Below are 14,012 nucleotides of genomic sequence, written 5' to 3'. Positions count from 1 at the left end.
GCCGCTGCCGCGTAGCTTGGTGGGGGCGGCTCTGCCTGGCGCCGGGCAGGAAGGGAGGCGGCTGTCGTGCCATTCTTAAAGGGACCCGAGGGAAGGCGAAAGGCTGCTGACGGCCGGAAGGAAAATGGTGAGTTGCTGCCGGGGAGGGTGGGGGCCGGCCGGAGGGCTGGGCCAGCCCGCCGGGCTTTCCTGTTTGCCAGAACCGGTCTCGGCGGGCAGCGCCCGGGGTGGGTCGGCGGCCGCTTCCGGCCCGGCTGCTGGTGGGTACCCTCAGTCTGAGTCTTGGCCTCCGCCCGCGGGCGCTGCCACCTCGCCTAAGGGCAGCATCCTCCTGCCGGGCCCGGGGTCGAATCGCCCAGCGGGCTTGGCGACTAGGGTGCGACCAGCGCGGGTGGGTGATTCTCACCGGGTCTTTCGGGATGGAAGGTTTTAGCTGCTGCTGCGCTGAAGGGTCGAAGGGGCCGTGGGTCTGGCCCAGCCGAGGGCTCCCCCAAACGCCGGCTTTTCTCCCAGGGCCCGGGCCAGGCCCAAAGGGCCGGCGGACGCCGAGCACTTTCGGTCTGGCCGCCTTTGCTGGGGAGGGCTCGAATTCTGACTCCATTGTCTCGGCCTCGCCTTAGTTTCTTTTTCCTCCTTCCCCTGGCCTGCCTCTAAGGTTTTCTCCTTATCCATGCTTTCTTCGAGTTATGGCAGTTGGAAATCTTTTGACCCAGTGCTTTGACCCTTGGCCTTAAAGTAACTAAAAAGCTTAGTTTTGCGCTGTCTGGGGGTTCTGGCTTCCGTCTCGTATGGGTTAGACCCCGCGCTCAAAAATAAAGTGTAGAATTAAATTAGTTACCCAACGAGGATCTCCTGGATCTTTCCCATCGGGTTTTAAAATATGCTTCCCGTGTCTTTAATTACAAGCAAAACACAAAACTTCCACTGTTGTATTCTCTGACCTCCCATTCATTGCTCAACCCACTTCCATCGAATAGATCTTGTCTTGGTCACTAAATCCAAGGGACTCACTCTTCAATTCTCACGTTTCCTGACCTTTCAGCTGCATTCTGGGTGTTGATCACGCTACCCTCTTTGAAGCATTTTCTTCCCTCATGCTTCCCCCTTGGCTTCTAGGATACAGAACTGGTTTTTCTCCTACGTCGTCTCCTGTTGTTCGTCTGTCTGTGTCCCATGCATTTCTCCTATCCTGTGCATCACAAGTAGGAGTCCTAGGCTCCATCCTAATGCTTCATTTAACATTCTGTATTTTTTTCTCCTTCATTTCTTACCTACACTCATAGCTTCAATTACCACTTACCTGTATGTAGATGACTTGTGAATTTGTAGTGCACACCTTGCTTCTGAGATCCAGCACAGATATTTATATCCCACTATTTAGTTAACATCCCCTGGGAAGCTTTTCCCCACTTGAGTGCCTCATAGCCCCCTCAGTTTGTCCAAAATAGAACTCATCTCTTTCCCCTCAAACCTGGTGTTCCTCAGTGGTTCCTTAACTTAGTGAAAGGTAGCACTGTTTAAGTCTTAACACAAGCCATAAAGCTTAGGAGTCACCTTTTTTACCGATCCACCCCTGCCAATATTGTCTGTCACCAGCTCCTTTGTGGTGGTTAAGTGTGGGCTAAAGTCAGGCTGTCTGGCTTGAGTCCTGGCTCCCCTAGTTGCATAACTTTGGGGAATATACTTAACCTCTCTAAATCTTATTAATAAGTTTATTGCAAATTGGGTATACTATAATACCCATCTAATGGGATTGTTTTGAGGATGAAGAGAGATCCATGTAAAGTACATAGCACAGTGTTTTCTCATAGTGTTTAATACACGTTAACAGTTATTAACAGAATTCACCTGCTTCTCTTTATCCTCATCAGTCTGTCTAAGCTACTTTTCATCTCTCACCTGGACTAGCCTTGTCAGTTAACTAGTCTTGGTCTGTTCATCCAGGTGCCCTGCCTGTTTCCTGCATGCAATCTGATCACTTTCCCTGTCACCACCTACTTAAAACACCTTAGTGGCTTCCCTTTGCTCATAGGATAGAGACCAAAATACTTAGTATAACCCACTGGGCCCTATGTAGTCCAGCCCCTGCCAGCCTCCTCTTGTATGTGTTACAGCTCGTTCTCTGTGCTTGAGTCACACTGGCCTTTCGTTATCTTAGATGTGCCGTGCTCACTTTAATCAAAGGGCCTTTACATAGGCAGTTTTGGTCCTTTAGATGCCTTTTTCAGGCATGTCTCCTGTAACCATGCTGTTGTCCACTAGTCATAAGTTCTCATAGCATCAAGTTTCTCTCCTTTCTAGGTCTTATCCTAGGTACAAACAAGTGTATATTTTTTTACCTGATGATTTTTATGTACGTCTGTTTTCTAATAGACTTTATAAGCTCCTTGAGGGGCCCATAGTTTTAATCTATTTATCTTATAGCATTGTATCCCTAGCACTTAGCACTTGTTGACACTCATTAAATGTTCATTGTGTGGATTATCCAATAGATGACCACTTGAGTTAAACTCTCCACTTTGTATGTTAATATTTACCATACAGTGTTGTTTTCAGGGTATTATACTGATTTTTAAATGCTTCTATTGACTGAAAGCATTAGAGTTAGCTGAGCTGTGGTCCTTTTTCTTGTAGGAAGGAATTTTTGGCCTTATTAAGGTATTGGGAGGGGTGAAAATGAAAAAAAAAAGCAATATAGATTAAATCACAGCATGTTTTTCACTTGGTTTACTATTCTTAGAGTGTCAGGATTGCACAGGCAGCTCTGGGTATCAGAACTGTAAGATAAGACTCATGACAAATTGCTCTTTGCCTACAAAATTCTAAAGTATTTATTAGTTTCTACTAAAGGGTTCTATCTTTGGTTGATGAAAGATTGGAAATTCTAGTTTTCTGATTTATATCTCTTTCTTGAAAGATAGGAAAAAATAGACTAGGCTTGAATACTGCATTCAGGAAGCTCCATATGACTTAGCATTTCTTTCTCTAAAGAGAAGTAAAAGGATGGTCATACATGACTCCTACTGGAGCCTAATTTATTGGATAATATGTATTGGTGGGATGTACTTTCTAATTGTATAAATAGCACATCCTGTGGTATATCATAACTTATGTTACCAGTGTTATGAATTTAAAGGACAACTTAAAATTGATAGCTATTTACTGTTGTAACATATGCTCTTATTTACCCAACACAGGATGAAAGAACAGCCTTTTCTTAAATTTTCCTTTTAACTTAAAATTTGAAGCCTTAATTCTTTCGGATTGTAATGAGACATGTATTTGGCATTGGTCTCAAAACACTTTTAATTTTCTGAAGAAGTGGGCGGTGGGGGGAGACCCATATATGAAGAGACCAAAGAATGTGGACCTTGTTTGGAACCTGACTCAATCAAACTCACTGTTAAAAAAGAAAAAAAAAAATTAAAACAATAGGGAAATTTGAACTTTGAACTCTACTTGAATAACTCACTGGAATTATTATTAGTTTTTTTTTAGGTGAGATAATGTCATTATGTTTTTAATGGCACATACTGTCATTTTATTAATACATATTAAAATATTTATAGTTAAAATGACTTGGGCCTTTCCTATATGACGGTCCGTGGGGGCAGTATTGAGGTTTTTGGATGAAATAAGATTAGCTTTGTGTTGATAATGGTTGAAGCTGAGTGTTAAGTGCATAGGATTTCACTATACTATTCTCTACTTTTGTATGTGTTCAAAGTTTACACATTAAAGAAAAAGATTCCCATCCACATGCTTGCAATCAATAGTGCATTTGTACCACTAAAAGAAGAGTGATTTTGATAATTTCCTTGCCAGATTTCTGGAGAAGAGTTTCTAATACTTTTTCATAATTTATAAAAGGTTCTTTTGAGTGTTTTTTGTTTTTTGTTTTTTGTTTTGTTTTTTTTTTGTTTTTTTTTTTGAGTGTTTATATTTGTTTCATCTGGTTTTGCTTTCATAATTCTTAGTAGCTCCTTTTTTTTTGATCTGTGTAGTCATTTAATTAAGATATAAAATGTAATTGGTCTTTACTCTTAGGCTTATTTTTCATAACTTTTGCTTCTTTTTATTTTTTCATAGTTGTGAGACTCAAAAATGAACTAAGGCCTTGTTGACTCTAAGTGTAATAAGATGATTTTCCTGTTCTTGCTGCATAGTGCAGAAATAGTATACTTTCTAACAGCAATGATCCTTGACTTTTCCCTTATTCTTCCCTTCCTCTACAGTTCTGATGAAATTGCACATTATTACGTGTCTAGTTCCTTGAGATATTTAGTAGCCAAAGAGAAAGTATACCCTACATATAAGATGAACAAATGTGTATAATTTAATAATGTAGATACAAAGCTTGGTAGATTTAAAAGCTCTTTAAGTGATCATGTGTTTCACATTAATACTTTCACATAATTATGACATTTGTAGGTGTCAGTATACCTTCATAAAGGTATTAGGTTTTATAACTTTAACATGTACATATGTATATTGAAGTCATGGCATTTGCTAACATGATTTTTGTCTTTTCTAGAGTGAGTCTTTGGTAGTTTGTGATGTTGCTGAAGATTTAGTGGAAAAGCTGAGAAAGTTTCGTTTTCGCAAAGAGACGAACAATGCTGCCATTATAAGTAAGCTAAAAGCGATTGTCTCCGTTACATGGTCTTAGTTTGGAGTTTGGCTTTATCCTATAGCTACATCGAATAACCTGAACCTTTAGAAAGTTACCTCTTCCAGTTTTAATCCCCCCCCCACCAGCCCCCATCTGTTAGGTCACTTTAAAAAGTAGCAGCTACTGTAACAGAACAGAGGCAGAGTGTCCTGCCTCCGCCCTCAGCTGCCTACACAGCTCTGGAGAAGATGATCATCTTCTTGGTCACTTGGTCATTTGTAGTGACCCATCCAACTCCATCCTTTAACTTCTCAGGGGACTAAAAATAGCCTGGCCGTTCATCCTCAGACAGACACCTTTGCCTACACCTAAAGTGGTACAGTTCAGCATTATGTTCAAAGTGATTTGAGGTCTTAATTCAATTGTAGACTTGAACTCTAGTTTCATGGAGAGTACTTTTAAGTGTCACAGACTTTTGACAGTAGAAAGAATGATTTGTATATTGCCTCTTCCACTGTGAACTGTATGTGATGTTATGCAGATTTCTTTTATATTCTTAGGTAATATTTAATATGTGGGTAGTGATTTAGAAAGATAAAGGAAGGATGAGGGGGTGAGAATGTAAAACTATATACTGTTAACAGAGATGCATCTGGCAGATGTGAATTAATGAGGTGGTGACAGCTTGTTGAATTATGGTTCTTTTACAAACAAATACTACAATGTAGGCATACAGTTCTTTAAAGTGACAATGTGTGTCAGTGCCATTTTGCCACAAAGAGTAAAGCTATTTGAGATCATATTGTGTCTCACAGGATTTACTATGAAATTAGTGCAAAATAAAAAATTGGATAACTTTTCAGAGTAATGGAAAAGAATACAGGCATAGATTATCTAAACGTATTTCAGTTTGGCTTTGGGCTCTGTTGCATGTATTTTAATAGAGATATCACTACTATTTGGTAATTCACTTTCTCAGAATACTCATACTGCACCATGAAATCCTGACTCTGGAGAAGCTGGGAATCTGGCGGTTGTTCTGTCCTGACCCTTGGTCCACGTTTTGCTTGCAATTCTAACCATGTGCAATAAACCAGTCTCAGTCACAATGACCTTTTCTTATCATCTAGGAAGTGCATTTGAGTTACGAAGTGCTTCATATACACAGTAAATGTAAGGAGTTGACATAAAGTTCTAAATTAGCAGATTAGGTGCTGGGAATTCTGGGTAAAAGCTTTTAAATGCTGACTGCTTGTAGAGTCAAGCTTGTGTTTTATGCTTGTGTTTCTTCCTGTTTTAATTTTGGATGCCAAAAAAGGGCTAGGACTCTGCGGGTTCGGTAGATCAAGTCACATCAGAATCACAGTTTACTCATACTATATTTTTATTTTAGTGAAAATTGATAAGGATAAACGCCTGGTGGTGCTGGATGAAGAGCTTGAGGTTTGTTGGATCAGCTAAATATAGTTTTATCATTAAGCAATTATTATTGCCCAAAAGATGCTATATTAGTTACAGTTACTTCTAAAGCGAGTTCTAAACCTTTAGACATGATCATGATGCATGAAAGCATGTGCTAATTATTGTGTAGTGCATTGTCTTGGTAATATAATCACCTCCCATAAAACATTAATGAAATCCAGGGTAATAAGTAGTAGAAGCTAGGGCTATATGTCTGGTAAAAACTGAATCAACTTTTTTTTTTTTTTGGCTGTACGCGGGCCTCTCACTGCTGCGGCCTCTCCCGTTGTGGAGCACAGGCTCCGGACGCGCAGGCTCAGCGGCCATGGCTCATGGGCCCAGCCGCTCCGCGACATGTGGGATCTTCCCGGACCGGGGCATGAACCCATGTCCCCTGCATTGGCAGGTTGACTCCCAACCACTGCGCCACCAGGGAAGCCCCAAAACTGAATCAGCTTTATAACTTGCTTCTAAATTGGTTGGCCAGTAATTAAAAACTAAAGCCCTTTAACCTAAGTATTTAGTTTGTCAAGTTAAGTAACTAATTTAGAGTGAAAAGAAATTAACTTTTTTCCCCTAAATCAGATATTGTTGTTGATCTGAGGAGTTGGCTTATCTCACTCAGTATTTTCTGACAATTGGAACATGAGCATAGACTACTGTGTCTCTCAGCCCCATGTTTAGTTAATACACAGAGCTAAACTGAGTGGGCTGGAGTAGGCTTTCATTGCACTGAGGTTTTAATAACCTCAGCTTATGTACAATTTAGTAAAATAAAATTTTATGTTGTGGTATAAGGTTATGAATTTATACCTGTTAGTAGAATAGGTGCTTGGTATATCTCTTAAGAATTTATGGGTAAGAAAATGTTTAAAAGTTGTTTTCTTTATGGTTCCAGGGCATTTCACCAGATGAACTTAAAGATGAACTACCTGAACGACAACCTCGATATCCTTTTCTTAGTGCTTTAGAAAGATTTGTTTTTTTAAAGTGGTCACCATTTTATTTATGAAGTTCATTTGTTCAACTTTTAAAAGACATATTTTACAAAATTTTCTTCTACACCATGATCATGACCAAATTATTCAATAAAATGTATGCTCGTATTGGAAAAGAACCAAAAAATTAATATTATTTTTTAAAAGTTCCTTTTATTATTACATGTTTATAATAAAAATTGAGAAAGAGAAAAAATCCATATTAAATCTATACTTTTAATAAATTTATTTGTGAGAGAGTATAAGATGTTATAACTTTTGGGGGGGCCCATTTATAATTTTGTGGAAAGATAATGAATAATGAAGGTGTGGCCTAAATGGACAGGATAGAAATTTGCCACCCACTAGCTCCCCCGGTGCGTGTTTTCTTTCAGAACTTTGTTGATAAGTACTTGTCTCAAACAGAGCAGTAATTTTAGTTTCCTTAACTTGAGAAAAACCTTCATTGTATATAGTTATAAGTATCAGCATGATGATGGAAGAGTTTCATACCCTCTGTGCTTTATTTTCTCCAGTCCTGTTGGTAAGTGAATTTCTTTAAATAGTGCATATTTGGTTCTGATCAAATTAAACCATTTTTATACTAGACACATTTTATGCTCATTTTAAGGAGGAAAAGTGTTGAATAACCTAAATTGCAGTATGTGCGCATGCACATACACACATGAATGCATCCCTAAAAAGAAGTTACTATAAAGCATCATCTCTTAGAACTTGCTTTTCTTAGGATAGATTCCTAGAAGTGTAGTTAGGTCAAATTGTACAGATATTTCAAGGAATTGATTTTAAGGAAAATGTAATGACATTTTAAAATACCAAAAGGACATTTTCTTCTGTATTTTAATTTTATTTATAAGTATGTGAACTATGTGTATGATTATGATATATATTTGGTGTTTATCTTTAAAATAGTAGTTACCAGTGATATGCCTATAATCTTGAAAATAGTCCCAGAGTAGCTTACATTGGATATTAAATTGGCTTATTGGTATTTAAAGTATCCATTATCACCAGAACTCCCACTGCCACCACCATTCAAGCCCACAATAAAGTTTCTGCTCACTGAACTCCTCCCTGAACTTTATTATTTGTATCATTTATGTAGCACTTAAAATATACTGCAGTCTATTTTTTAATTAATACGTAAACAGACTGTAACCTTTTTCAGAGTCAATCTCCTGACATTACTGACCCAACAGCATCCCCAAAACCTATATGTATTAGGCCTTTGTGAAATTCATCTTGATATGTACTGTCAAAACTAAGTGCTGAAAAGTTTTAAAGTATTTGCAAGGCTCTAAAAGTCAAGATCTTTAGAGATCTAGCCTCATTTATTTTTGCTGACCTAAAGCCTTGTTCCTTAGTAATAGAGCTGTTTCTCTTTGTGCAGGCAGTATGCAGTGTAAGACTCAAAATACAGCCTTTACACATTTAGACAGAAGTGTTTGTAAACTTGATAGCATAGGAAATCCTAAATGTGTCATTTTTATAAAGTAAATAATGAAAACTCATCACTCTTTCAAAATTTAAGTCTCATTTCTACTCGGATCTGTCTCTTCCAGGATGTAAGCCTGAACAACAGATGATGTATGCTGGGAGTAAGAATAAGCTAGTCCAAACAGCTGAACTCACCAAGGTGGCATTTATATTTGACTAACTTGTTGAGACAATTTTTTCCCTTTGTAAATAGAGCAATACCCAAGTAATCTGAAGAGTTAAGTATTTCTTTATATAGGGGAAAGTTATTTAGAACAGAGCAGTAAAGCAGTAGAGCTTTTTATTAGTTGGAAATAGAATGATAGAAGTCTTTAACCAAAAGTGTGTTTTTGGAATGAAAATTATAAGTTGATTACAAGAACTCATATTCAAAATATAGGCAGCTTTAGAAAACTACTCAATCTATTGAGAATTTTTCATCTTCCATAATGTAATTTCTAGTAGATAAATGCAGCATTTGAAGCTTCTCTGGGCCCTTTACCATAGACTAAATGAACCAAATTCTGTGCAGGAATTCCATGCTATGCAGTTAACTGTATTGTTTCCAAATCTAAAATTAAAATTTTAAGAATACGTATTAGCTTTATTAAGTTAGAGCATTCTGTTTCATATGAGACACCTACTTCAAGATTTAACATGTTCCCATTGTTTTATGGCATTTTTGAAGGTTAAAGGTAAGAGTGGTACTTGCTTTCAAACTTTATTTAACTTCCATGCATTAGTTTGAGTTGAAAAAGTATATACATTTAACGTTTTGAAATAGAATTTTACATCACTGGAATGGTATTAAATAATATTTCCTTTCAGTTTTTATTTTAAGGAGAGCAGGGTTTTCCCCTTGGGTGCTTAATTATCAACCCAGGTGATGTTTTTAAGTGCCCTCTGCTTTTTCCCTTTAGCCCACATGATTGTCATTGATACCACCAACTTATAGACACTACTTATCCTCATTTGTACCACGGGAATATGCTGGAGTTGCTCTAAGGGGATTGGGTGGTTAGGAAGGAGCTCTGTTAACAGGCTCATGTCTGCTCTAATCCTAGGCCTGCCCTAAAGTGCTGGAATTAAGGCATTACAATCTACAAGTTACTTTTACAAATAATCTGATTGAATCCTCACCACAGCTCTGTAAGTTGATGGTGAAACTCCTGTTCTTAGCTGGGAAAACTGAGGTTCAGAGGATGAATGACTTGCCTAGGGTTGTATATTAGTACATTTCAGAGCTAGGATTCAAACTTTCCTCTGGCCTCAAATCCCATCCTTTCTGCTCTATTACATTGTCTTACACAAACTGTCTTTTTATAGCCGTTATACTTTCTGTGCCTGTGTGTGTTCAGGTTCTGGCTAGAGATTTGTGGCTGTGGACCACTAATGTATCCTTATAAAAACAGCTGTATTCCCTCCACCTGTGAAGGATCAGCACCTGCTCTTCCAGTTCCTAACTGGATTGATTTTAAGTGTGTATACTTGGCTCTCTCTTTTAGTGGGTAATATTTACAGAACTACTCTTTTAGAACATTTGTAGATTTGTGCTTTTAAGAGTTTTGATTTTATGCTGTCTTGATTGCTAAACTTTGGTAACTGAGGCCCTAGCACTTAAAGAGACGTAAAAGTATATCTAATTTCCACAGATTAAGTCATGACCAACATGAAAGGAAGGAGAATTTGGTATTTAATACTCAAATATACAAAATATTTGATTTTTTTTCTTAAGGTATTTGAAATAAGAAATACTGAAGACCTAACTGAAGAATGGTTACGTGAGAAACTTGGATTTTTCCACTAATGTGAACTTCTGTGTTTCTAAAGTATTTATGTATTAACCTGACCATACTGGAACCAGACATAAATACTTATTTATGCCTAAAAATGCACTGTTATTTACAGTTTGTTACCTGCAGTAAAGAAAAATTCTTCATTTGTTCAAAGTTTGAACAAAGGGGAAATCATCATAGTAATGAAACTTTGTAAAGTGTTTCCTTATATTTGTAATTGTTAGGTGGACTACTTCTCTCCAGGGACTTTTTGCACTCTTGTGACTAATTTCTACAACTTATGGTTCAGAATTTGTTACTATTTACAGACACCATTGGAAAGTGGGTATTAGATTGTGATAGACAACAGTTGCCTCCTTTTGACAAATACTGGATATTAGCAGTTTATATATGAAAATAGCGTATTATCACTTGTCAAATCTTTGAAATCAATTTGGGATAAAAGACTTGAGTGACCCAATTTTGAGCCATGAATAATAACTTACTATGGTATAATCTGCATTACAAGCATTTTTCATCAATTCCTTGCCTTCTTAATTTTCTGTATCCTTTTAATCAAGTCTAGAAACTTTTCATCAGTTGCTTGTTCTTAAGGTCTGGAAGTTAGATTTTATAATAAAGTTATGACTATTAGGTTCTCTTCTTATGGAAAATACATTTTAGTCTTAGAAATTGATGGATTGTAACTAATTAAGGGCCTCATTCCTGGTTGTGTCATTTCTAGATAGTTTTGAATCTACGTTAATAACACTTTATTTATAAAGCACCTCTTAATGTCGTCCTGTGAATGCTCATTATTTTACATGTGTTAATACTGTGCCTTTGTTAGCTTTACATTTAGTTTAAGACCTTTACACTCTGCCAGTATTCCAGATTTGGTGAAATTAATACTTTTGTAAAGGGTCCAAGTAAAACAATTTTCTAATATGTGTATCTGAAATTTGTAATAAAACCAACTTGATATTTTAAAAATTCCAACTATCTACTTGCATTGGTGAATATATGGCAGTTGAGAGTTATAATTCGGGGCATATTTGTGATTAGTTTTGTGCCATAGGAAAAAAAATGGTTATCTTAAAACCTTGGCCATAGTTAATAACATTAACACATCAATAGAAATCTCATCTTACATCCTAAATGTCAGAAGATATTCTAAACTGGACACCTGTCTTGTTAGATGATGGCATCCTTGGCATTATTAAAGCAAGGATTCTGATATATAGTGTACTTTAAAAACATATGAGTAACTGTTTAAGATTATCTTGACATTAATTTGACAAAAGGTCTTGAGACTCTAAAGACTACCCAGATTTGGTGAGTGAATTCTTTTATTAATATCTTAATCATTTCAAAACTAGCAAACGCTTTTTTTTTAATGTTGGCGTATCTCCCATTCATATGTGCTTTGCATTTTTTTAAGGTTTCTGTGCCAACTTTAATAAAGAGGTGAAGATAGTTGGAATTTTCACAATATTGAAGCTTCTATTCCAACACTGTTTGGCTTCACTAATCTAAAAAACAGGAAGCAATAGGAAGTTAGTTGGAGATTAGGAAGTGCTAGAGGGGGTATTTGTTTTGGTTAATGAATGGGAAGGGTTCTTTATTCCAATTTCCAGAGAGAGAGAACTTAACCCAGGATGTTTAAGAATTCTTTAAACAGCTATTTTGATATTGGAGAATAATGCTTATAATTATGCAGAAATGCAAATGTAATCCAAGTGACTGGACACTTCTTCTAATGTTTTTGAATGAAGGAAATGAGATTTTGTTTCATCAGGTTCGCAGCAATAAGAGAATCTAGGGCTGCAAGAATGTATTTTTTAGTGAGGTTCCTTATTTTGTCTTGCATGTTTTAGGTGTTTTTTTTGTTTTTTAAATTTAATTGGAAGGTCCTCCATAATGTCAGATAATATTGACCTCCATACACAGAACGCTTAGCTCCCCTGTGCTCTAACAGGGACAAAGAGCTGTGATAAACCATGCTTTTTTGAGCTTGTCTGACTCCTTATCGATAACATGTATTTTTGCAAGACAACAGATGAGGTTAGGGGATCAGTAGAACATTTTTTTCACTTCCTTGGTCCTATAGGGAGAGTTATAGATTCCTTGTCCTAGAGTGTTCTCTGTTTTTTATATATATTTCCCTTTCATCTAACCAAATTTTGCATTGTTCTTTTAAAGTATATTTCCTGTTCAATCTCTTTTTCTGCCTTCTCCCTAATAGTAACTCCAGATTTTGTAATTCCAGTTTTTACATTCCATTTCTGGTACAGCCATTCCCATTCAGCCTTCAAACTTCATCTTTCCTTTTTGGCAGCAGCTTTTTTCCTGGGAACCTCCTTCATGGTCTTCTAAGTCACCATTAGTTTTGAAATTGTTGGCCTTGTATAAGTTCTGCATAGCATCTAATGTTGTCAAAATAGAACTGACTTGTAATCACAGCATGTTTTTTAGTATGGTTTTTATGGCAACATAAATGATATATGAAGAAAACTGTTCTCAGGTGACGATGCTGAAATTCCAAAATGTCAAAGAGTTTTGAATAGTATTCACTTTGTTCTGGTATTGAAGCAATTATGTTAGGAAAAAAGTTGTTTGGCTGGCTGTTTTTGTTTAATTGACTTCTAAAATAAATGTTCAAATTGTCTATTTCTAAAAAGTTTACTAAATGCCTAGTGCAGTTAAACATACTCTTGTTTAAGAGGGTGTTGCTGAATTTTGTATTGTCATTACTAAATGATCTTTGTAGCAAAATGTCAGCACTTTTCTCTCCCTTTTTGTCTCCTATTTTCAGGAGTCGAACGTAGCCATAAACTGTATCCTGGCCTGACACTTTAAAACTTTTCCAGTTAAAGGAGTTTATTGCCAAATTAAATTTGGCTGTCTTTGTTCCCCACTCATATAGATAGTAAGGAAGGGGTTCTTAAAAATATGTCTGGACTACCTTAAAACACGAGCAATGTCATTAATCCATAATGTGGACTAGTGATGAAAAGATATTTTCATAAGAGTTTAAATGCTGACATTTGGTGGAAGGTAGAGAGTAACTCGTAATCTATCAATTCAAATATTCTTAGTATAGTTGCTTTCCCTGTTTGTTCAATAGACTGGTAATACTGGAATCTACAGAATTTGAGCCTTTACAACTTATGTGAAGAAGTGTCTCAAACATTTCTGGACAAATCTTATTTTGTATTTCTGGAACAATGTAACTCTTTTAGGCCACTGAACATCAGTGCTCCCAAGTTGAATATTCTTGAGAAATTTGTTTCTTATTATGCCATTTGACATTTCAAATCAGTGATCATCTCCCTATGATATTTAAAACAACTACATTAAGGTTGTGATAGAAACTGTGTTTTCTTGCTTTTTGGAGTATAGTTCATACACGTGTAATTACTTGAATACTGTTTGAGATCACTAACATGCCAGGGTAGTTCCCACTGATTTAGGTGGTCCAATGTAATCTCATTCAGGAGGCTTGAAACATTAATGGTTTAGTCTTGTGAATTTTAACAGTTTCCTGTCATCGTTTAACAAAATCAACAGCTGGAACAACTTCTGAAGCTGTGGTTTCAGTCTGTGCGAGTTCATATTGCATGTTTATTTTGGACAGTCTTCTGTTAAGCATGGTGCTTGTACTGGTTTAAATAAAATGTTAACATGAAA

General features: G+C 36.7%; 1 protein-coding gene across 2 annotated transcripts; it reads left to right on the top strand.

Moving 5' to 3' along the window:
* On the top strand, positions 1–14,012 carry GMFB (glia maturation factor beta). Of its 2 annotated transcripts, none has more exons than XM_024734751.1 (7): positions 1–127; positions 4,535–4,631; positions 6,006–6,055; positions 6,972–7,021; positions 7,512–7,594; positions 8,634–8,707; positions 10,283–14,012. In XM_024734751.1, exons 1-7 carry the CDS (start codon positions 125–127, stop codon positions 10,352–10,354), a joined length of 429 nt encoding a protein of 142 aa, XP_024590519.1. In that variant the 5' UTR covers positions 1–124; the 3' UTR covers positions 10,355–14,012. The 2 variants fall into 2 exon arrangements, with proteins under 2 accessions (XP_024590519.1, XP_024590518.1); XM_024734750.1 differs by having other exon boundaries at positions 7,509–7,594.

The sequence above is a fragment of the Neophocaena asiaeorientalis genome, unplaced genomic scaffold (assembly GCF_003031525.2).
Source record: "Neophocaena asiaeorientalis asiaeorientalis breed wild unplaced genomic scaffold, Neophocaena_asiaeorientalis_V1.1 scaffold547, whole genome shotgun sequence".
Taxonomy (NCBI): domain Eukaryota; kingdom Metazoa; phylum Chordata; class Mammalia; order Artiodactyla; family Phocoenidae; genus Neophocaena; species Neophocaena asiaeorientalis.
The sequence above is the reverse complement of the archived record's forward strand: the minus strand, read 5'-3'. Positions and strand labels throughout refer to the sequence as shown.